The sequence below is a fragment of the Lathamus discolor genome, chromosome 5 (genome assembly GCF_037157495.1).
Source record: "Lathamus discolor isolate bLatDis1 chromosome 5, bLatDis1.hap1, whole genome shotgun sequence".
Lineage (NCBI taxonomy): Eukaryota > Metazoa > Chordata > Aves > Psittaciformes > Psittacidae > Lathamus > Lathamus discolor.
Genome location: NC_088888.1, coordinates 4,731,856 through 4,756,094, shown reverse-complemented (window position 1 = coordinate 4,756,094; position 24,239 = coordinate 4,731,856). Strand labels below are relative to the sequence as shown.

The 24,239-nt window shown below is 43.6% G+C and overlaps 1 protein-coding gene and 1 long non-coding RNA gene across 7 annotated transcripts in view; one reads left to right on the top strand and one right to left on the bottom strand.

The window, feature by feature from the left end:
- Window positions 1-24,239, top strand: part of EPAS1 (endothelial PAS domain protein 1) — a 112,506-nt gene that overhangs the window by 67,379 nt on the left and 20,888 nt on the right. For 2 of the 3 annotated variants that reach the window (XM_065679483.1, XM_065679484.1), the window contains exons 2-6: window positions 11,806-11,996; window positions 21,312-21,463; window positions 22,056-22,140; window positions 22,637-22,755; window positions 22,863-23,065. In XM_065679483.1, coding sequence (XP_065535555.1) covers window positions 11,806-11,996; window positions 21,312-21,463; window positions 22,056-22,140; window positions 22,637-22,755; window positions 22,863-23,065 — 750 coding nt within the window. Of the gene's footprint in view, window positions 1-6,136; window positions 6,440-11,805; window positions 11,997-21,311; window positions 21,464-22,055; window positions 22,141-22,636; window positions 22,756-22,862; window positions 23,066-24,239 lie in introns of those variants that run through there. The other variant, XM_065679482.1, reaches the window with a different exon arrangement.
- The window catches only part of LOC136014628 (uncharacterized), a 66,280-nt gene continuing 58,996 nt past the window's right edge, over window positions 16,956-24,239 (bottom strand). For 2 of the 4 annotated variants that reach the window (XR_010612808.1, XR_010612807.1), the window contains one exon: window positions 16,956-23,154. This is a non-coding gene — a long non-coding RNA (uncharacterized LOC136014628). The remainder of the gene's footprint in view (window positions 23,155-24,239) is intronic. The other 2 variants (XR_010612809.1, XR_010612813.1) reach the window with 2 other exon arrangements.

Here is a 24,239-nt window from a genome sequence, read left to right as displayed (position 1 = left end):
GGGTGGACAGAGAAGGCAGTGATTGCCCCAAGTTACATCACTCCAGCCTCTGATTTTAGCTGTGAATTTAGAGGGATTGCCTGACTTTGCTGAAGTGACCAGTGAGCTGGTTTTCTGGGTAGGCGGCTGAAGTAGCCTGACCCTTTGCTTCAGTCCTTTCCCTCGTGGTAAGAGAAGAATACAATTTACCCCAGTTTACACTATGAATATTCAATTTTTTTATTGACTTAAACTAGTGACAAACTTGAATGCTACTGGGAACTTGGAATCGCAGCATGCAAAGTTATCACTATTCTAGTTTACCCGGTAAGTTAATTAAAGGGAGACAGACAATTCAGAAGCTACTGTATAAAACAACAGCCCCTTGAAAAGAAAGGAGGAACTAAGAATGAGCTGTGTCCAAGGATGTTTGCACAGACAAAACTCACACCCCAGAGGGCAAGAAATGTAGCCTGACTCTCATGGTCTGCACTTGGTTGTTGTTGCAGGAAGTAGAGGAAACTGTGTTACATGGAATGATCAAAATGTAGAGTGTCTGTGTTGTTATTCTCAAGAATTATTATTCCCTGCTTGCCAAAGAAATGGCTGTTTAATCTGTCTTCCTTTCTGCATATCCTCCTTCTTGCTGTGAATGGCTACAAGTCACCAAGAGATGAAGAGGGAGAAACCATAAACTTCCATCATAACCAAGCACACATTAAAATGATTGAGGTCCAAAAAGTATACAAAGGTCAACGTTATCTCGTAAAGCCTTTATCGCACGAGCTGTTTTCTTAACTGTATTATTAGAAGATCTGGCACTTTGGGAGGACAAGGCATGGGTTATTAACAGGCAACAGCACAAAGTAATTTTAATGATTGTTTTGAGCATTCTCTAAAGGTGGCCAAACGTTTTCATTTAGAGTTGGTGAGTGCTGCCACTACAGTCTTTAGAACATCTAACACAGAGGCTGTGTGCTTGAAGCAGAGTGACACAGAGTGGCTGAATTTCCTTTGTAGATGCTCTGCTGCCTGTATACTGAACTTGTAGCTAAGGGCATCATCACAGAGCCACTGGTGGGAGGGTTACCTGCTCAATCTTGATCTGTTGGTAAGCTTGCTGGCCGTGATGGAGACAAGCCTGGGTGAAGGTATGGCCTCCATGCCTTCAAAGACTGGCCTCCTGTCTTCAACTATCTGCTGATATCAGAGACCCATTTCATTATGCATTGTCTTTATTGCTCTTTTCTGTCTTGAAGCTGTTCTGTATTAAATATTTTATTAATTCTAGCTACTGTTTTAATTGGCAGAAAAAGCAAAAAACCCCAAACCAAACACACAGCTGAAATGTACTGTGGAGGGCTGTTCACCTATACAGCAACTTGTTTAATTGTGGCATTATGTTTACTTTATGATCCCTATAAATGCTCACCATCATGTATTTACCAGCCAATACAGTTTTAGATTTTGCTTACTTTACTCTGTAAGTGAAGTTATCCAACTGAGTCAGCTTAGAGAAGCCTGGAGATGCATGTGAGAAGAAAGGTGGTGGTGGAGGTTTCAGTGAATGCATACAGATGGCTTATATGGTCTGTTTGGTGAAGACTGCGGCTGCTTGATGGGTTGCTGATGTCTTTGTGAACCTACAACGTGCTGAAGGGTGGGCTGTTTGTTTTCCCTGTGTTGTTTTTATGTACTGAAATATTGTAGTGAAAACAGCTGGGTGGGGTGTAATGAATGTTTTCAAAGACCTTCCTTTGAAAGAGGCTTTTTTCCAACCCTTGGTGGTCACCACCCATTTTCCTGTGCTGATGCATGCCTCTCTCATTGTTCCTTACCCACAAAGGCCCCTTGTGTGAACCTGTCAGCAAATGTGCCAGTGCAACGAGATAAAATATCATGGGATATTGGTCCGAGCCTGGCCGAGCACCGGGGTTTTCACCCACAGATGTTGGCGGGTGTTGCCTAAGGTGTAGCATAACCTCAAACTGTAAAACTCTGCGTTTGTCAACAGTGTTCGGCATGACTCTTTCAACTGTTCACAGTTGAGTGGGCTTGAGGCTGAAGTGTAGGTGTGCATACCACTGATAGCGAAGTCGTGTGATGGCAGCGTTTGTCCCTTAGGCTTGAAATAAAGCTTAATTGGAAAATGGTCCTTGTTTGCCTGCAGTTGTGCCATGTTGATGAATGATGCTGGTTGTGGTTTGGTAGGGGCTGGGCTGTGGTTGCTGCCCCATCTGAAAAATGGGGCTGCTTTTGAGGTTAATTTCTGCGCTCCCCCCACCCCACCCTGGCCTGCAAATTACACTTGGTTCACCTTTAGCTTTAACCCGCTGGTGAAGAGATAAAGCACATCCTTTGGTATGTGTTTTTTAGAGCAGGTAAATAGTTGGGTTATCTGAAAGCTGATCTTAGCAATACCTGCTGAGCTCCTGAGCAACAATGTGTAGGGACCTCTAGATTAGCTGTCAAAACTGACTGATTACTACAAGTAATGCCACAAGATAAGGATCTGTAATCTCTCAGACACAAATCACTGATAGAGATCTCAGGTTGTGCATTGTCATAACCTTATCCCCACTTCTGTAGTGCTATTTTGGCTCTAGCTGTACTGCAGGGACTCCTGGATGTGTAAGTGGAAACTATGGAGAAAATCAGAGTGGTACATTTACCACCCCCCAAAATTTGCTGATTTGAAAGCAAGTTCAGTTTTGTCCAACGCTGAAACAATCCTTTCTGTTGTATTGTTTAGTGGGTTTGGTGATGGGCTAATTTTAGTCTCCAGGTTATCTCTGAAGGTTGCGGTATCTTGGCTAGTATCAAAGAGTCAATTGCTGCAGAGAAGGAATCCATCATCCCATGTCTTTGATAGAGCAGAGCAGTGCAAAACCAGTCTGGGAGGGAAGGCTTGAGTCAGATGACTTTGTGCTCCTCTGAGGTTTAACTGTATGCTGGGCTGCTTGTTTATCTCCAAATGTCTGTATTATTTGAGAAGATAGAAGGGGCGTTTCGCTGGTCTAAGTATGGGCTGCAGCAGCTTTACAAGGGTGATCCAGAGCTGTCCTGACCTTTTCTGTGACCAGCACTGGGGCTTGCTGGGCATGCCTTGAAGCGGGAAACTGCTCTGCCTGAAAATGAAGAGACGAGAAGTCACTCAACCATCCATCCCTAATGCAGGGAATGGGTTGAAAAGGCAGAAAGGCAATGCCTCTATGTGCTCCAACTGCTGATCAAAGAGCAGCCTGGCATCTCTGCCCACTGTGAGCCTCATGCGGTTCCACAGGGCTGTGCCTTGCCCTAAGAGCAGCATGTTTGGCACGTCGTCCCAGGTACCAGGCTCGTGCTGGCGTGGTGACTGCAGGACAGGCTGCCCTCACAGCATCGTAAAATAATCCAGGACCAGATTAATAGCTGCTGGAATCCTAATACTTATCTTTCTGGTTCAAGGTACTCATAAAACTAGAGGAAAAAATGGTAGCACATAAATCCCATAGATGTTGTTTTGCTTACTGTGATTAAATTTATCAGGCTCTGATGACATTGTGAACCTAAATGCTTTAAAAAAAAATAAAGCACTTCTACAACCTCAGCAAGGTTTTCAGCATTGAACTCCCCAGGTATTATTTACTTGCTGTGATAACTTCAGTATTGACAATGATACTTTAAATTGCAGGTGCAAAGCGGGTTTCTTCTAGTAGCTACATTAAATGCAGCTAGTGGTATAAAAAAGATGCTAGTGGGTATAAAAAAAGATGCTAGTGGTACATGCATTTCAAAACTATATAGCTTTATATGATGCTTTTTGTCTCAGCACCGCCTTTTTTAAGAAATAAATGCCAGGAATGTTCTTGCAAATAAATAAGATACAAATCCAGTACGGCTTAATTATTAAGACTAAAGGTACCATCAGAGCTTCAGGCATTGCAGAAGTTAGTCTTACCTGTGGTTTTAAAGTTCTCATGGAATTTATTCTGCCTAACGAGTTGATGAGTTTCCCACTCAAGAAAACATATTCCTGACTGCTTACCACCAGCTGTGGTGGTCCTAGGGTGATGTGGACTTAGTGAATTATAAATATGCCCAAAGACACCACAAATTCGGTATTCACATAGGCCTCATCTCTCGATACTGTAATTGTACTAGCCAAGGCCGTTATCATTGTGCCAAACATCCTTTGAAGAGGCCTAATAAGAATAGAACTGAGTGTCTTGTCCTTAAACAAGAACTCTTCCCTTATGTGTCACTGAGACACCCCTATTCCTCATTTTCCTGCCTCTTGTCTAGCGCTCGGTTTTAAACTTGGAGGAAAGAATCACATTGCACATTGATATGGCAGGAGATGCCAAGCTTTGTTACCCTAGCAGTGATTTGTTATTTATAGAATCATAGAATCATAGAATAGTTAAGGTTGGAAAGGACCTCGATCATCCAGTTCCACCCCCCCCTGCCATGGGCAGGGACACCTCACACTGAACCATCCCACCCAAGGCTTTGTCCAACCTGGCCTTGAACACTGCCAGGGATGGAGCACTCACAACCTCCCTGGGCAACCCATTCCAGTGCCTCACCACCCTAACAGGAAAGAATTTCCTCCTTATATCCAATCTAAACTTCCCCTGTTTCAGTTTTAACCCGTTACCCCTTGTCCTGTCACTACAGTCCCTGACAAAGAGTCCCTCCCCAGCATCCCTATAGGCCCCCTTCAGGTACTGGAAGGCTGCTATGAGGTCCCCATGCAGCCTTCCCTTCTCCAGGCTGAACAGCCCCAACTTCCTCAGCCTGTCTTCATACGGGAGGTGCTCCAGTCCCCTGATCATCCTCGTGGCCTCCTCTGGACTTGTTCCAACAGTTCCATGTCCTTTTTATGTTGAGGACACCAGAACTGCACACAATACTCCAGGTGAGATCTCACAAGAGCAGAGTAGAGGGGCAGGATCACCTCCTTCGACCTGCTGGTCACACTCTTTTTGATGCAGCCCAGGATACTGTTGGCTTTCTGGGCTGCAAGCGCACACTGCCGGCCCATGTTGGTGTGTACGGAAATAGAAGAAATCCCCAAATCAAACCAAGGAGTTGGTGGGGAGTTACTGTAAGTTAGGGCAGCTTTAAAGGAAGGGTGGAAGGTATTTCATTTCCTTATTTTTGTAATAGCCCTTTCTGTTAGTAGCTTTTCTTGTTACCTTCGAACTCTCATTTCCTCTATTAGCAAATTCCCCATTTAGGCGTCGTTTGTGTTTTGCCTGTGTACTGGGTACCATATCCCAACATTCTCAGCTTTCATAGTTTGGCCCAAGTTCCTGACGAGTGAGTCAATTGCTGTTTCTAGCACTTTTTATTCACTGGTGGTCACTTTTATTCCTTGAACGGAGGGAGCTTTCAAAGGCCCAGCGTGCCATCCAGAATGAGCTGCTCGTCAGGTACAATGGTTACAAATCCTTTTTAAAGGAATCTTAAGGCTAAGTAAACGTGATCGCTGGCTGCTTGGTGTCTGTGCAAGCACACCTCTGGGGCCATCAGGCAATGTGGTTCTGAGATAGCTCTGGAGTGCCTCACAGGCAGCGAAACTCCTTTTCCAGTATCCTCCTGGTTCAAATCAGCGAGGCATTTGCTGAGCAGAAAGTAGAGCAAAATGTAAACATGCAGCAAAAACCGCATTTGCTAGGTTGAAATAAATCTGTTGTTATCAAAGATGGTGCTGCCTGTTAAAATACTGTTATTGAGTCTTTACAGGCTTGAATTGGAAAATGTTTTTTCTCCTGAGCATCTGACTTTCTTTTTTTTTTTCCATTTACTTCTACTGTAAAATATTTTATCTTTGCATCCTTAGAATGTATTTTTCTTGCCCTGCAAGGTAGCATTTGAATCTTTACCTGTAAGCCATTGAAAGGGAGCATGCACTAGGAGTGAATGAGAAATTTTATGTGACAGCTGAGTTAATTATGGATTCTTGACTTTTAAAGAGCCGGAGCTAGACATATTCAATAACCAGGCGCTGGATATCAAGTAATACGCTGGTTGTTTTACTAGCTTGCATACATGGCAGTTTGAAGCAAAGTCCAAGGGTCACCGAAATACTGAAGTCAACTCAAGCGAGTCAGTCTGAACTGTGTATTTCTAAGTGTACGGATGTGTTGTGCAGTACATGCGTACGAGTGAGGGCTACCAGGTTACCCAGAAGGTGTTTTTATGCATGGTGTGGATTATGATTCCTCTAATAGCTTCTGTGATCTGGAGCCTACAAGGTGGGAGTGTAGTTCAGTGCGATTACTGTGCTGCCTAGTCTTAAACAAGGAGGCGTGTGTGTACACAGCCAAGGCATCGACCCACATGGACTTGTTGAGAGCAGCGGAACCCAGAGGAGAAGATTGCTGTCTTGGCAAGCTTAAAGGAGGCCCACAATGTCCTCGACAGAAGGAAGGATTGCTGAAGCTGACCACCTGGTACCAAAGGCTTTGATGGGGTAATGTGTGTAGGGAGGACCAGATGTATGGGTGGAGGTGGGGAGTAGGGATTTGTGATGGTGATGAAGTACTGGTGGGGTTACGATTGCAGAGAGTATGGTCACAGCTGGTGGAAACCGAACTGGGACCTCAAGTCAGTCCCTGTCTGCTGAGCCAAGAAGGGTTATGTGGGTGCCTGACTGTATTCCAGACCAGTGAGTGACGCCATGTGTTGGGGTGGTCTCTTTACCCCAGTGTTTTGGGGCTGATCCCTGCTGTGTCTGGGTCATGGGTGCCCATGCAGCACAGTCCCTGGTCCGGGCTGGCTGCCCCAGCTGCCGGAGTCTGAAGCTGTCGCAGCAGTGAGCACTATAGACAACCCATATGCTGTCGTGGTAGCTTTGCAAGGTTGTTTAAGCCAGATCAGTTACATGGGGCTTCAAGGTTTGCCAATATGTTGCTGTGCCTGGAGTTCCCAGTCCTGCAGTAAGAGAGGCTTCAGAAAGTCAGATTATGATCTTCACCCCAGGTGTGCAAGACCTTCCTCTGCAGGCATTCCTGCCTATTTCAGTGAAGCTGTGTCGCAAGGGGTTGTTGGAGATGACCAAGGGGATAGGAACCTGGCTTCTTGGATCGATACAGGGCATTCCAATACCCCTTTGGATGCTTCCGGCAGATAGGATCTCATCCTCTGTTCCTGTTATCGTTGTTGGGACCAGTTTTTGTTGTTTGGGTTCTTGGGTATGTTATGGAGAGCTTTTGCTCCTGAGCTTTCACGAGCTTCACCTGAGAGGGCAAATGCTTGCCCATTGTTTGTCATCTTTGCCCACGTGTGTTGGCCTGTGAATTCTATTTTCAGAGTGCAAATTAAACATGCCAGGAGGGAGTGGGAAAGCATGTAAACAGCTGTCCTGGAGGTACAGTGCCGTACTTGTGTTCTGTGGTGGCCAAGTGCCTGCGCTGTCTTAACTCTTCCATTCCCTATAGCCCCCATGTGTGTAAACACTGTGGCCTTGGAGCATCATCCAGCAGCCCTCAAAGAGTTCTTGCTAGGAACTGGCATCTTCCTTTTCCTTCTCCTTGAGCTTCCCAACTACCCTGTGCATAGCCCAGTCCTGGATGGAGTCCCCAGTCTCATTTCTTAGCTCTGTCTTCCCATTTCCAAGGATATTTGAGCTTTTCCATTTCTTTCATGTGGTTGTAGTGGGAAGGGTCATGCTGTGATTGCAATGTAAGGGTGCGTTTGTGGCCAAGTGGGGTCTTATCCTGCCAGATCACAGAATGATTTGGTTTGAAAGGGACCTCAAAGCTCATCCAGTTCCAACCCTCTTGCCCCGGGCAGGGACACCTTCCACTGGAGCAGCTTGCTCCAAGCCCCTGTGTCCAACCTGGTCTTGAGCACTGCCAGGGATGGGGCAGCCACAGCTTCCCTGGGCAACCTGTGCCAGGGCCTCAGCACCCTCATAGTGAAGAATTTCTTCCTTATATCTAGCCTAAATCTACTGTCTTTCAGTTTAAACCCATTCCCCCTTGCCCTGCCCCTGTGTGCCCTTGTGAAAAGCCCTTCTCTAGATTTGTTGTCAGTCCCTTTAGGCACTGGAAGCTGCTCTGAGGTCTCCCCTTAAGGAGCCTTCTCTTCTCCAGGCTGAACAAGCCCAGCTCTTTAAGCCTGGCTCCATAGGAAGGGTGTTGCAGCCCTCTAGTTTGGATATTTGGATTGGGGCTTGATCCCAGGGCTCTTGAAGGAACGAGTCTTGGGGAGCTCCCAGGAGCATTCCCCTGCACCACCTCCGAGCCTCGCACCAGCGTGCGGGTGGCTTTCTCCTGTCTCTCCCCTCCGCATTTTCAACTCTTGACACAAGTCTGGGTGAGTGAGGTTTCTGCTTCTGCTTGCGTCACTTTCCCCGAGCAGTGACGCACATGCGTGCTCTTTTTTTGCCACATAAGTGGGTGGTTTATGTGCTGGGAGGGAATGATTCATGAATTAGCTGGAACCTGGGCCTTTTCTCTGTTGCCCTAATGATGTGTGAAGAGGAGTCAGTGTCCGCCTTTCTTCCTGGCCTTCAAAAGGGCAGGTCATACAGTAGTTAAGTTTTCATGCTGTAGCTGTGGGCAGTCCAGCCTTGCTGCGGGTGGAATGTTAATCCTGTAGCTACAGCAGGGGCAACTGCAGGGAGTTAATGGCCTGCAATATGAAAATACTGCTTTTAGCAGATTTCTATCACTCAAATCCAATTTTTGGAGGTTCTTGCAACCAGGATGAGTAAGCAGAGAACAACAATCTTGGACATGGGTGTCCTGGGGAAGGGAGAGCAAGCAAGCATATATATGTCTTCTGACTGTGGCTGGGGGGAGAAACTGTGTGGGGCAATCCCTCGGTGTGCTTGTACTAGGCTGGCTGCAATAACAACGTGACCCGAGGGTGTGCTGAGTGAGGAAAGGCTGGGAGGAAAACTGAGGTGCAGGAAGCCACGGGGGAAATGCTTAACAAGCAAATTGTTTGTTTGCTTTAAACGATAATGGGTGAGCAAGACAGTCCTTTGAAAGCCACTGGGCAGGCTGATTCCTCCCCTTGTTTTCTGATGTGAGAAAGCTCTTGTGCGGTGTGTGATGGAGGATGATGTCTTTCTGCAGAGAAGCCGAGCACAGCAGTCAGGAGTGAGTGAAAGCATCTGCAGCGCAGGGGGGAAAAGCTGTTCTGTGCTCATAACATCATTTACTAGAAACCTTGAGCATCCCATGGTTCATGAAACCAGCTCGTCCCATCAGCCACACTTCAAAATTACACCTACAGAGTTTATCTAAACCAAGTATTGTTCTTTGTGGCTGGAGTGGTGTTGAGAGACCCTGCCTTATACAACCCGTTTTTACCGCATAAGTTGCGACATGGCTTTGGCCTTGGTAACCCAAGTTTTGTGTTTAAATGAGGAGGGATCAGATCTTGTTCTGTCCAGGTTGGTTCTAATGTGAAAATTGTGGGCTCCAGATTTAGAGCAGAGCTTGAATGTTCAAAGGTCAAGTTAAATTGGACAGGTTTTGCAATTGGGAATTCTTGCAAATCTTGCCATGTAGATTTTGTTCTGTTCGGTTTGGTTTCGTTTCTACTCTTCTATTTCATCAGTAGAATTAGAAACTGAGAAGATTGGGAGGACATGGGGCATTTTCTCTTGTACCTTCTCAGACAGCTGTATGAAGGGACTTACTTTTTACATGGATGTAGTACGATTCTTTCTCAGCAAAGAGAAAAGTAAGGCATTAGAGACACCTTGTAATATCCGATCCATTAGATTCAGACTCGGGTGGGTCAGTGCTTGCTACAGCAATGCCCCTGAAGTCGTTATCAAAGTTGGATCCTGCCATTACGTACTGAAGTGTGTGTAGGTCTCCTCATGTGCGTGCCTCCTGTAACAGAGGCGGTGTTAGAAAATATCCACCTCGGGCAAAATCATTGTGAAAGAGGTTGCCGAGGGCAGGCCATGGATCTTGAGGAGATACTGTAAGCATTTATGAGGCCCTTTGGCCTGTTAGCACACCCTTCCGTGAGCACCTATCTGATCCCTATGCATATGCCAAGCTTCACGTGTTTTGCAGCATGAGGGCCCTCCTGATGTGTTGTGTGCACATTCCTGCTCTGGATGGTGATGTTGAATGCTCAGCCTTGCTTGGGCCCAGCAAACATTGTACTTTATGCTTAGCATTCAGCACACACCCTGGCTATTTTTCCTTATTTCTAATTTATGAAGGTACCCATGGTTTCAATGCTAGAAGCTTTTGCAGGCAGTCTAGCTCTTCTAGAAATGGTCATCTTGTTTAGAGTACATCACTATGGATTAATACTCGTCTTCTGTCTTACGCAGTTTTACATGAGACCAGTCATGATTGGAAGAGTTTCTAGTAATGCGATGTCTTCTTCATCATCTTCACACAAAAGAGTATATTTATTGGAATACCCTGTTTTGATGGGACTTTGTTGTTGTTGTTGATATGTTTTTAGTTTATAGGCTCTTTTCGTATATACTGACATTGGAAAAAGCAGGTTATAAACTGCTTCAATTTTAGGCAGCCTTGAGAATGGAGAGATGCTGCTGGTGATTCTAGAAATGAATGTGCAGCCACAACAGCAAAACCAGCAGGGCTGATCTATTCCACACCCTGTTCTGTGCTCATTCTGTTCGCATTGGTACAGTATTGCGGGAGTCTGCCTGAAAAGAAACATATTTTGTGTTGGCATGACTAAGATGCAAAACCTCAACTCATGCAAGTGAAGGACACTTGTAGTATTGGCAGGGCTACATGAGTTTGATGTAGCTGATGGTTTTGAATGGATTCATGTTCTTCATGGCCTGAAATAAGAATTGTACTTGATAAAAGAACCTTAAAGTCAGTGAAGCTCCCTCTTAAAACAGTCCTGTCCCAGATCCGTTATAAATATATCCCTTGTGTATCTTGCGTGTTAAATTTAGCTTTATGTCTGTCGGTGGCTTAATTTTGCATGCTTGCTTTGTAAAATGTCTTCCCTTTCATTATTTCCTTCTCTTCTGTTTTCTGTGGACTTTGAAGACCGCTGGCTCTATTGGTCACATTATTTTAGTCAAGAAGGAATCTATTTTCATAGACAAGGGAGAGCAGACGATTTAACTGGAATATCCTTCTACAAAGGAGGGGTTTCTTGCAAGTAGCAGGATTTTCTCTCCCACTTGGTGTCCTTCATGGTCAAGAAAAAGTGTTTTTCCAGAGTAGTGTTGGATTAATTGCTGAGAGAGTTGTGTGTACAAACACAGCTTGATACCCTATTACTACTCTGATTTTAATGTGGGGTACAGCCATTGAAACTCTCTGATGCTGAAATAACTATGACACATCCACATGTATTGTAATTGTTCCAGCTTTAAAATGGATTGTTACCTCATCCCAGAATATTTGTCAAGTAAATTAATTCAGATTGAACAAACAAAACTCTTATTTTTAATATTTTCTGAATTCCAGGAATAATAGGATGCTATTTTGCATTGAATCTCTCACCTAAAGCAGATCTTGATCCTGTTGCACTCAATGGGGATTCAATCATAGAATCAGCTAGGTTGGAAAAGACCTATAAGATCATCGAGTCCAACCTTTATCCCAGGACTAACAAGTCCACCACTAAACCATGTCTAGGGAGTCCAAAGGCTGACCTATGTAGAACTGGAGCCCTTCCCAGCTGTGGCAGTCCTCTCCTAATTCCCATTTTTAAAGGAGCAAACAGATATTAAAGTCTGTTCAATTTATTTAAATCACTTGACATAATGATTCATTCATTGCTGAGATTTACTCTTGTAAATTCTTCTCTTAGGTCATGAATTGCACTTGAAGTAATGCTTTTTCCTCTCTCTCCTTTACCTACCAGGAGCAGTTCTGAGAGGAGGAAGGAGAAATCAAGAGATGCAGCAAGATGCAGAAGAAGCAAAGAGACCGAAGTTTTCTATGAACTGGCACATGAACTGCCCCTGCCCCACAACATCAGTTCCCACTTGGACAAGGCATCCATCATGCGCCTGGCAATCAGTTTCCTGCGCACTCACAAGCTGCTGTCTTCAGGTAAGATCTGGCCATAAGAAGTTATCATTGCTAGCTGATGGCAGCCTGGTAAGATTGTGTATGTTCTTCTCTCAGTACAGGGTCCTAAGGTGAGAACAGGACATAACCGCTTGTGTTGTAAGAATACAACTGTATTTAAGGATAGGTTGGTGGGTTGTTTTTTTTTACCAACAGAATTATGTATATTTTAATTGGGTTAGAAAATCATAGAATGGTTTGGGTTGGAAGGGACCTTAAAGCGTATTCAGTTCCAACCCCTCTGCCTAGGGCAGCAACACCTTCCACTAGACCAAGTTGCTCCAAGCCCCGTCCAACCTGGCCTTGAACACTGCCAGGTTTCACATCTTCTCTGGGCACCCTGTGCCAGGGCCTTATCACCCTCATAGTAAAGAATTTCTTCCTTATATCTAGTTTAATCTACCGTCTTTCAGCTTAAACCCATTCCCCCTTGTCCTGTCGCTATGTGCCCTTGTAAAAAGTCCCTCTTCAGATTTCTTGTTGGCCCCTTTAGGCACTGGAAGCTGCCCTAAGGTCTCCCCTTAAGGAGCCTTCTCTTCCCCGGGCTGAACCAGCCCAGCTGTCTCAGCCTGTCTCCAAGCAGAGGTGGTCCAGCCCTTGGAGCATATTCTTGGCCCTCCTCTGGACTCACTCCAACAGGTCCAAAACATCAGTGATATCAGTCATATAAGGTCTTCGTTACCAAAATAACTACTAGTGCAGTTTTGCCTCTCTAAAATAAAACCTCTCAAAACTCTTGAATGTGGTTTATTAAGTTCAATTACAAGATTTTAAGCTTTTAAGTTCATTCAGAATTCAAACATACGCCTTAAGCTTCAATGCCGAAACAAGTAAATTTTGATTTGGTGTGGCAAACGTGTTTGTGCCAGCACATTCAAAAGGCAGCTGGGAAGTTCTGAAGGTCCAATACTTTCTTTAAAAGAACTAATTGTTCTTGCTATATGCTGGCAATGAGTAGTAGGTGTTTATGACATAAGATAACTAAAGCAAACAACTTTTAAAGACTCAATGTGAATGGATTCCATGTAATCAGAATCTTGCTCATGTTGGACTAGTAAGAAATGTGAACCAGGGAACCAGCATCATTTTTATGCAAAAACTAGCAAAATTAACAATATTTTTATTTTTGCACCTGTATTTGAATAATCACTTTGATGGAAATCTACGGTTTGAGTAGCCTGTAAGCTCAATGAAAGTAACCGGTGGGGGAACTTTGACACAGTGAGTATCAAGATTACGTTAACCAAACAATGCCTGCATTGTTTGTGGAAGGTAACCCCCAAATTTCATCTTTGCCTTAATTGATGGCAAAACTCCCAATAAGGTCACGATTGCGCTTCCTTTCTTTAGAAAAGTTGAGTCATAACATAACGATTACTTTCATAAATGTTATTAGGAAGTGTCTCATTTCGTGGACAGCTATGCTGTCGGTTTGTTGCTGGTTAGTCTGAAAGAGGTGACAAACTCGATTCTGCTCCTGAGTGCTCTGTAGTTTTTGTAGCTTTTTTTGGCTTGTACTGAAACTATTGTATAAAATACGGATATTCCCATCTTAGCTTATAGAATGTGGCTTTTTGGCATTTACTTCTGTGGAAAGAAAAGTTTATTTGCTGAGCAGTGTTTGGAAGTCATCTCTGATTTCATCATGTCATTAATACTTGAAGAAGTTGCGTAAAGAGGTAAATGTTGTTGAAAGTGCCATACACCAAGCCAAAGTGTTGTTAACTTTCTCATAAAAACACAACTTTGGCTGTTCAAATATTTATACGGTATGAATTGGAGACTGACAAAGCATAGGAAAAGCAAACTTCTACAGGGCTGTAAAAAGAATGTATATAAATGTGTGTATATATATACATATAGTTTGATGCTGTCATCATTGGGAAAATATAACTGCTCACCTGCAAACTAAGATTGAAGTGAACTTTTCATCTACGTGTGTATTTTTCAGTGAGGAAATATATCTACAAATAGAACATTTGTTTTAGTGCTTCTGCAGTGTTAAGGCTTAGGCTCATATCATTTGATAGTAACGACAACTCAATACATGTATATAATATTCATACATGCACATAGTTATAGGATTTTTCTGTGACAGCGATTGAGAAACAATGTGATTCATGTAGCTGATTTACATTTTTTGGAAGTACCACCAAAAGTTATTTCTTTAGATGTAAATCTGATGCACCTCCTCAGTCTGAATATCCATGTGTGGAGTAAGTCCTCCCATTATAAGCTGTTGAGTTAGACAAATGCGGATTTGTCCATGGGTACATGGAGGTGTAGATAAGGGTTTCAAAATCTTCAGTGCTTTTATTCCAAGGAATTGAATTTAAGGTACTTTAAAGGGATTGATTTTCTGGATGATTTTGGTATGATTTGCTTATGAGAATACACAGAGATGAAAGAACTCAAGCCAGAAAACCTCATCTGCTATTTACATTCTTCTCATTTAAATTAGATTCTGTATCTCTGATTGTGGGCTTCTGAATAACGTTGGTCTTTAAGGACACTGGCTTTCACTACAAGGCCATCTGATTTAATTCAAGGGGATAGGTTTTCAATGCAGCTTTAGTCTCACAGACGAAGGGGTTTTGCTGCCCATACATTTTGACAAGAGTCTGGAGCAATATGGGAGTTCGGCTTATGTGATGCCTGTCCATGCTGTTCTTGCTCTTGCTCTAGACCCTTTCTATGCCCCAAGCAAAGCTGCTCCCCATTCTACTTGCATGTTTAGTAGACTAGAATCTGGCCATTAATTCAGTGTTTCATTTGAGGAGCCTCATTTGACTGGTGAGAGGAGCACGGGGGTTACTGTGACTGGGAAATGGGGAGGTGGAGGATTGCAATGTGCATGGGAAGCAAATGCCTGCCCCAGCCTGCAGAGACCCCCTCTTTGCTTTATGTTGTCTTCATGGAAATGGTTTTGGTTTATTTGGGCTACATACTTGGTGTAAACTGGAGTTAAGTGGGGGCATTTGTCCTGTCATTAATTAGGACATTAAAATAACATCTGCTGCGTTTGTATGTGTATGTATGCAATGTCATTAAATAACCTTGCAGTACAGCTTGGAAAATGTTTGAAGGGTAGTAGAGAAAAAGGTTACTCCTTGATTAGCACTTTCCTCATGTATTATTTACTCTATCAAAACCTACTGGTAAACCAGATTTGATTTTATATCACTGTTTGGCCATGATTCTCAAATGTGAGCACATCTCTTCCTTTCACGGCAGTTTTGCCTGGAGTGGAGAGGGCAAGGCCCTTCCCAGGGCTGCATCCTCATCTTTCTGCAAGCTGATGCTCCAGATGGGATTTCAGAGATGGCCGTAGGCAACGTGCCAGCCTCGTTCCGCTGGCATTGAGTGTCTCATGCCCCTTCCTATTATTCCCTGACTCGGAATAGGGCTTCTCACTTGTGTAGCTCGGGCTGGTTTACTAGCTGTGTCTGCATAATGATTATTTATCTGTCAGGAAGCCAAGACCTAGGGAAATCTATGCCCACATTCTTCCAGCAGGTGAATGGCAGAGCCTGTGAATCTGAGCCTTCATTGAGAGCTCTCCTGCTACTTGCCGCTGAAAATCTCAGCTTCGGGATTGCAGGGTGCACGTCTCCTGCAGGCATTGCAGGGCCTGAGCTTGGCCCTTGTATCCTATCATAATAGGAAATAGCTGGTTGTATATCTCAGAGTTCAAAAGGGTAAAAAATACCAGGTTTTGCTTTATAAAAGTTGTTGCTTTACTTAGTAACACGTTTCCCTTTGATTTTCACAGTAGGCAATTCTGTGTGGGAATGTTGGAGAGGAAGCCTTTAACATTTAGAAATGCAGGCTGTTCGTCTGACGGCCTGATTGAGATTAGTATCACAGGAAGCAAACTGAAACAATAGCTTTATAATACTGTTTCCATGTTGTGCACAGAACAGTACATGGTACAATTGGAATGTGAAGTAGAAATATCACTTAATTATGCTCATCTTAAATATTTTTCAAGATGTCCTCTAATTCTGTTGGCATAATGCATTTTTGCCATCGTGACATTCAAATGTTCGGGATAAATTTAGAACTGATCTTTGTTTCAAGGAAAGGTTTTGATCCCATAAAGTTGCTGCTGAAAATAGACAGTTTGATGCTTATCGCTAGTGGACCTTTTGGATCTTGCGTCCTTTAGTATAGTCAGAAAAACTGATAGCAGTACTTGTTGGCTGTTAGTCTGTAGTCTAGCTAGTAACTTAGCCTAATGCTTTTGGGGGGATTAATAGATGGGAAGAAAGAAATAACTGTTTTTTGCTGAAGAATGGCTGTCTTGGTTAACAGCTAACATCATGATGGTTGTTAAGGCTGCCCCAGATAGTCTCTTTTTGTCTGGATATGAGGAAGAGAATTCACTTTACTAAGCCTGTATAGGCGTTAGCATGTGGTGCCCATAATTTGAAGTGTTCCTTTGGACCGCATTGATGCTGAAGGCATTACAGGAACCAGAACTCTTTGGTACCAGTGAGTTTCTGTGTGCCAACACTGCAGACTCTTTTAGTCAAGCTAATCAGGCAAACATAATTTTATCAGCTCTCTTTCATCGCATCCCAATTGTGTGGTCACCAGGGTGTCTTTTCTGCGCAGAGGTTCAGCAAAGGAAACTGGGTGGGAGTTGCTCCTGTGCAGGCAGACAGCAGCAGAAATGGGGAGGGAACAGGGAAGCAGACGGGAAGTTGTTTGGGAGAAGGGAGGCCACGAGGAAGCCACTGTGAAGTTGTTTCAAGGGAGGGAGACAACAGAGCCGGAAAGCCAGCAGGGAGCAGAAGGGAAAAAATAGCTTTTCTCCAGGCTTTTAAGGGAGAGGACAAGCTATAGGGAGAAGCGTTGCGGGCATTGTTTTTGAATGTCTGGACAAGCTGCATCTAATCTCAGACCATTGTGGCATAAAACAGTGCTTTAAAAATAGCATGGCTACTTGTTTGCTTTTATTAAATTGGAAAAATAGCTTTGTGCCAACCGCGCTGCCAGGAATGGGAGTGGAGCTGGGTGCCGAGTGCTTCGGCTGCTGGAAGCGATGTCCCTTCTTTGAGAAGCTGTGCCAGAAGGTCCCACAGGGCTCTGGAAGCCTGGTCTGATGGGGTGCTGTGTCTTGCCATTCAACGCTGAGGGCTGCAGGACTCAAAGCGGCTTCCCGGGAGCAGCATCTGAATGATTTGGCTAGATATAAACTCTGCAATTAAAACAACACTAACATAAGTGTTTTCTTTATCAAAGTTGCTTGTGCGCTTGGAGATAAGAGCTCTTCAGGAAGCTTCAAGTTTAAGAGTAGCCTTTTCTTGATGTATCTAAACTGAAAGCTTTTATTGAGCACATTGAAAATATCCCCTTGAACAGGATGTACTGCCCTGTCAAGACAAGAAGAGAAAGGAAAAAAAAAATCAGTCGCTTTCCTTTGATGGAAAACAAGGAACCAGGAAGAGACAAGTCTGGCTCAAGGCTGCTCTCTCTGGGGCAGGATGGAGCTGCTGTTAGATGTTCCCTAACTTTTGCCTGCCAGCATCAGGCAGTGTTAACAACCCTCTCTGGAGTGGCAGCTATAGCCTGGTGTCTTTTATGCACAAAACATAAGGAGCTTTCTGGTATTTGTAGGATCCAGGATGAGAGACAAAGCTATGAGAATTCTGCGGAGGAGATGCTGTGACCTCCAGTAGAAACCTTTTTTTATCACTCTTTACCTCTGAAGTGACCAGAAAAGGCCCCTTTGAGTCAGATCAAAGGTGTTGAGGGGAGTATAAGCTGTTTGCTAGATGCTGTTTATACCTGAGCAGTTATTCCTTGTAAGGAGACCCTGATTTTTGAGCCGTCAGGCTTGTTCCAAGAGGTTGGACTGAAGGAAATGAGCAAGCATCTACGGAAAAAGTGTTCTTAAACTTGGGAACAGTGCACATCCTGACAGTGGGAATTAATCAAAGCTTGTTTACAAGAGCTATTTTTAGCATAAAAGGTTATCATAAACACTGCAATAAGCATTTGCCGTCGCAGTTCAAAGTTTCTTGATGCTGAATAAATTCCACTTTGGGGGTTAGAAAACTTTTCAAAGTGGAGGTTACCAAAAAGTACCCAAATTTAATACAGGCAGAGACATGGACTGAAAAATACTGCATCAGAGTTTGATGCAGACTAAGAAATGCTGCCCCGGGGCAGTATGAGCAGCGGATGACCCATCAGACTGGGACATGGACACAGTTGCTCTGCTCTTGGTTCTGCTGTAGCTCTGACAGTCACCCCAGGGAGGCCAATGTACTTGCCTGAGGTTCTCTGACGTGTTTCAGCATCTCCCGAGCTCACCTAGGCAGAGATTCTTCCTCCTTTATAGGCTTCCCAGTACTACATGAGCACAGTCTTGGCCAGGATCCATAAATGTAACTATAATATGAACAGTAATATCACAGCACTTCATTCTGCTGAATGTGCTATTAATTTAGAGTTAAACTGGCATATTTGCAGTCCGGTTCTCCCTGTTATGCTGTTATGGTGCCTGCACTGAGATATTCCTGTTAATAGAGGGGAGATGGAAAAAGTTGTAGGGAAAAAGAGAAGAAACACGTTTTTATTTCAGAATTTAGTTAGCAGCTATTTGGAAAAGCAATGCTGACAGAGGGAAAAAATAAAACTGGGGGTAAATGAAATCTACAGTTACTTTTCTTTAAGACCTGGAAAATTCCAGGCAGTCTACATGGGGTGCTGTTATGTGGCCTCACACCGACTGGAAGACTAAAGTTCTGCCCCTACCTCCTCATCCCAGCCTGCTTCCGTTTGGTCCCAGCTTTCTTAAATGTTTTCCATTTGAAGCCAGGTTTTCTTGTGCTAGCGCTGCAGTCCAGCTCCGAGGTGAATTAATGAAGAAAATTTAAAGCAAAGTGAAAGACAGTAGGGATTTCTGGGAGCAGCCTGCGTTTGTTTTTATGCCTTTATTTGTTTTTCTTCTGTGAAATAGGTTCTTTCTAAAGCGAACTAGGTTTTTGTGAGTGGCAATGACTGATGTATCAGTCTCCTAATGTGCGTATGTCCTCTATGTATTAGTAGCTAATAATTGTCACAGGAGAAGGGGGACAAGCTATAATGCTGTGACTGCAGCCATATAAAAGGTTCTTAGTATAATTATAGTAATATAAATAATAAATAAGTTACCTGACACAGGGCGTACTTAGGGCTGCCATGGTGATGCCCAGCATAGTTCTGTGCTGTGGGCTAAAGATCTTCAGGTAGCTAATATGCTTTAAGGGTTTAGCACAGATGACAGCTTATGGGACTGAGTGTTTGCAACCATCACAAAGAACCTGGACACAGCAGAAGCCATGAGCACTTTTGGTGCATCCTCCAGCACTTGAGCATCCCTGGGCAGGCTGTGGGGAGATGCTGATGAGGGGCAGGCAGGGAATGGATGGGCAGCAGCAGCACGGTGGGTCCCTCGAGGTATTTGTCTTCTACCTTCATGTGCCTGATAGTGCCTACAGTTTCCTCAGTGCAGCTGCTTTCTAATAACAGAGCATTATCTACGAAGTACTACAAGAAACCTTATCTGCCAGCTCCCACTGCCTGATGCAGATGGGGATGCTGAAGGAGATGCAGTGGGGTTAACAGTGAAGCTGGAGGGTGTCTGCAAAGCACCTTGGGTGTTCTTTGGGGTTATGAGAGGGGGGTGCACAGCAGCACAAACCCTCTTCCCTCCCTCCTCCCAGTCCACATTATATGTACCTCCAGCTGGATAAAGGTAATCTTAATGAAAACAAGTTGAACTCTGATCCCACAGAACCCTATAACCCCATGCTTTAAAGCTGGCTATATCTTTAAGTGCTGTGCTCAGCTAGGATATTAAGGGCTTGAACCTGCAGCCCTGATGTGAGTGATCCTATGTCCTCTGCGTGTATTTGTGTAAGTAATATAATTTATATACATGGAAAAGCAAACTTTATCATCTGATAATACAAGTAAAGTGTTTGTCTTTCACTGTTGGAGGCATTTAAGAACACAAATGCTTTGAATAGCCTTCCTGCCTTTGACTGGTCATGTTTTGTTCATGCGAGCTTAATGAGCTGGGGGGGGGGGATGGAAAGGAGGGTCTGGGGTTAGAGCTGAAAAGTCATTTTTTTTCTCTGAACCCACACTTGGTTGATTGTGTTGGGCTACAGCCATGAGCCCTGCTGAATAAACCATTTGTTTGCTTCCGGAAAAGTAAAAAAAGACCCTTGACATTCTTTACGCAGCAGAAACAAGCTTGGGAGCAGATGGTCACTTACCTTTTTTTTTACCTCCTTCCCTAAATGTCATTATGGTCAAAGTGCGTACTATTCAGATATATTATTGTGTATTTTCTGTGTTTTAAATGCTAGCCCTGATGTAATTTCCTGAAGTCAGTTGCTTTGTGCTGAGGAGGAACTGGCTGTTGTGTTTGTAGTTAGAATTGCAGTGCAGGGACATGAAATGATAAACCCCCAGCCTGTGGTGGCCATCCCCAGAGAGCGTCTTCTCTTCCCTGCTACAAAACAGTCTCATTGAGAAGCAAAAGGTGGTAAAACAAGTGCTCCCAGTGGCTCCGGGGCTGAGTCCATTTCTTCCCTTGTTGGCACGATGGGAAATGGGCTGCTGCTGGGCAGGAATGGTGAGATGCAGGATGAGGGTGCAGCAGCAGCCAGCATCGTTTCTGTCATTGCTCATCTTTTCCAAACAGCGGTTTGGTGGGTTCTGCACTGTAAGTGCTCATCCCTCTGCATTTACTCACTGGCCATCCTTAGGTACTAGCAGATGGAGTTGCAGGAGGCTTCTAGATTGAACCCACCTTTTAGTCATAATTCACTAATACTTTGGAGGAAGAATTGCATTTGTTTGGCTCAGCCTCTTCCCTACCCTGAAAAATGATAAACCCAAACCACATCTAATAATGTTTTACCAAGCAGTACTCCATTCCTTGTTCTAGACTTCCTCCAAAACAAGTATTTCAACAAGGAACATGAAGGGAAATGATGAACGTGTATATGGCCAAAAGAATGTGCATGAAAGATGTGCTTCGGTGCTTAGGCATATCTAGATGTTACATACTGAAAAACACATCTTGCAGAAAAGCGCTAAAGGTGACTAGAGGGTCTGTTGCATTTGCCAGAGTTCAGAAAGATATCTCCTGCCTTGCTAGTGATAAAGACATCCCTTTTGTACAGTGTTCAGAAGGGGGTTGTCTTGTCTTGGTTGCCTTGTACCTGGATGTGTTTGTGTTGAAAAAGGCTGGCTATGGTGCTGAAGACTTTACATGCTTTTCTTTTCCTTCAGTATGTGCTGACAACGAGAATGAATTAGAGGCAGACCAGCAGATGGACAACTTGTACCTGAAAGCTTTGGAGGGATTTATTGCTGTGGTGACACAGGATGGAGACATGATCTTTCTGTCAGAGAATGTCAACAAATACATGGGTCTTACCCAGGTAACTTGTTCCGTAACACTTTCCTGTCTTTGTAATACAATTCCTAGAAATGAGTCCTATGCCTAAATGCAGAAAACCAGCTGTGTCTCATTGCAAAAAGAGACTGGAAATGGAATTTCTCATTTCTCAGCAGGCCCCATGTACACCAGACAATGGGGGGGGGGGTGTCCCTCTCCCTGTCTATCAAAGTCGTACTGTCTTTGGCAACTGCAAACTTACCTTCCTAGACATGACCATGGAGAGGAGAATGGGAGTTTATTCAACTTATGCCTTAGACCCTGAGACGTGGGGATTGAGCTGCTCTTTTACGTACCCCCCTTTTCTGCTTTGTGGATTGGGGGTTTTCTCCTTCTGTGTTGAAAGCAACCAGTGGTGTTGACTGTTAGCTGCACTTGCAAATGCAAAGATAAGGAATTGTTCTGGGGAGAAAATGAAGTTATGCATGGGATAAACAAAGGGAGGGTCACAGGATTTGTGTCTGTGAGCATTCTGCTTCTAATGACCAGTTTTATCTGAATAGGTGGTATTTAAAAACAGATAAATATTATCAATTGTTTTTATTTGGCTAAGTGTAGCTCTTCCTTCTGCACAGGTGGAATTAACTGGACACAGCATTTTTGACTTCACTCATCCATGTGACCACGAAGAAATTCGAGAGAATCTAAGCCTGAAAAATGGTAATAATGAAAATAGAGTCACTGTTTGCTTTTTAAGTAACCAAATGAGGTAACTGGCTAGCAGTAGAGATGTTAGTCGTGGTAAAGGGAATTTTCATTCCTAGAGTAATCATTAACTGTTATTCGCTGCTTTGCAGGTTTCTTTTGTTTTACTAAATATTGCTTAAAAATGATAGCACCAAGAACTGTTCGTTCAGTGTTTTCCTTTCATCAAGTTAAGCAGGCATGATGTTTTCACTTGTAACGCTTTGCAAAGATTTATGTGCTGCAAGCTTAAAGATAGGTTTAAATGCACAAAGTCCTATTGAAGTTCCACTTAAAGTTTTAGGTCTGAGCTCTAAAAACTGCTCTTCAGTGGTCCATGCATCTTTGATGGTCTCTGCAGGTAAATGATCTGAGAGTTAGTCCGTTTTTTCTATTGAGTCCTTCATGCTTGTGAATAGAAAAAATCAAGAAGCAAAACTGAGAAAACCTATTTGCTCTTTTCCTCATACAGGTCCAGGCTTTGGGAAGAAAAGCAAAGAGATGTCAACCGAGCGTGACTTCTTCATGAGGATGAAATGCACTGTTACCAACAGAGGCAGAACTGTTAACCTCAAGTCTGCCACATGGAAGGTACCATATTTGGGCCATAATAAGTGGTTTTGATTTGAAAAGACATTTTGTCATGTGGAGAAAGAACATTCTTAAGTTTGTTTCTCATTCAAAAATCATTATTTCAGGTTTTGCACTGCACTGGACAAGTTAAAGTATATAACACTTGCCCTCCTCACACTCTGTGTGGGTATAAAGAGCCTCTTCTCACCTGCCTTATAATCATGTGTGAGCCTATTCAGCATCCTTCAAACATCGATATCCCCCTGGACAGCAAGACCTTCCTGAGTCGCCACAGCATGGACATGAAATTCACCTACTGTGATGACAGGTAAACCCCACTGACTTCTTCCTTTCCACAGGTGTTTCTATCTTTTTGACGAAAATAAGTAGTCCTTCCAAATGTCCTCCTGCATGGACCTGGTAAGAAAAGAGCAGGAGAAAGTACAGTCTGTTGCCAAGGCAGCTATTCAGTGGCTCACTTAATCCATCTCAAATCTCAGTTCAGGCAAAATGATGTTCCTCCTTATTTCCTCCTCGTGCTGAGTGAAGAATTCAAGTTCACTTGCAGAAGACGAGGCAACTTAAAGCAGCCATAAGCATTAGCTTCTTGGGTTTTAGCAAACTGAAGGATACACAGGATTTTTGTTCTCGTTTTATTTAGGGAATGTCTGAAATGACATGCCTTATACAAGGACTGTTTTACGGTTGGTTTGGCCGAGGATGCTGTTAGCGGTTAGCTGAAAAGTACTTCATGCTCTAGATTATCTAAGGATTGCTAAAGCATCCAGAGCATCTGCAGCTCTGGAATGGGCTTGCAACCTCTTGCTCAATGAAAGCAAACAACCTTTGCTGGTTATCTATCTGCTCATTTAGTGGCGAAATGAAGGGGGGCGGAGGAGGATCTTGGATCAAGCAAGGGGCTGTGTGTCTGTAGTGCTTGTGGGTTTGGTGTTTGTTTGGGGTTTTTTTAAGTTTATGAGGTCATTTCTGAATTTAGTACAAAATTTCCCATCTAAGGAAACTGGTTTCCTGAAATCCAGAGCTGCTTGCAACCGCTGAGGTCTGCAGGGTTATCAGTGGGATTATACGTACGCTGCATCTTACGCAAAACCTCACAGGACTGAGATCTTGGTTGTTTTCCATCCTTCAAAGTTTTGTCTTTTAAGCTTGTGCTAAGCAAGATCTACGATTTCAACGAGTGTGATGAAGCAACCGTATCAACTAGCAATGTATAAACTAGCAGGGTTAGCAGCTGTGGATGGAAGCGAGATTACAAGTGCGAAGCTTGACTGACCTTCTGGCCTCTCTGAGAATATAGCCACGAGCGTGCTGTAACTAGAAATGCCCTCTGATGTAACTGCAATAAGACAGACTTTTTTTCTTGTTAATACTTTTAGGGTGAAAGTATTAACACATCCTATGTAAGCATGTGGTGTATATTAATTTTTACTAATATTTATTAATATTAATTGTATATACTGTAGTATTAAGAAAATCCTATA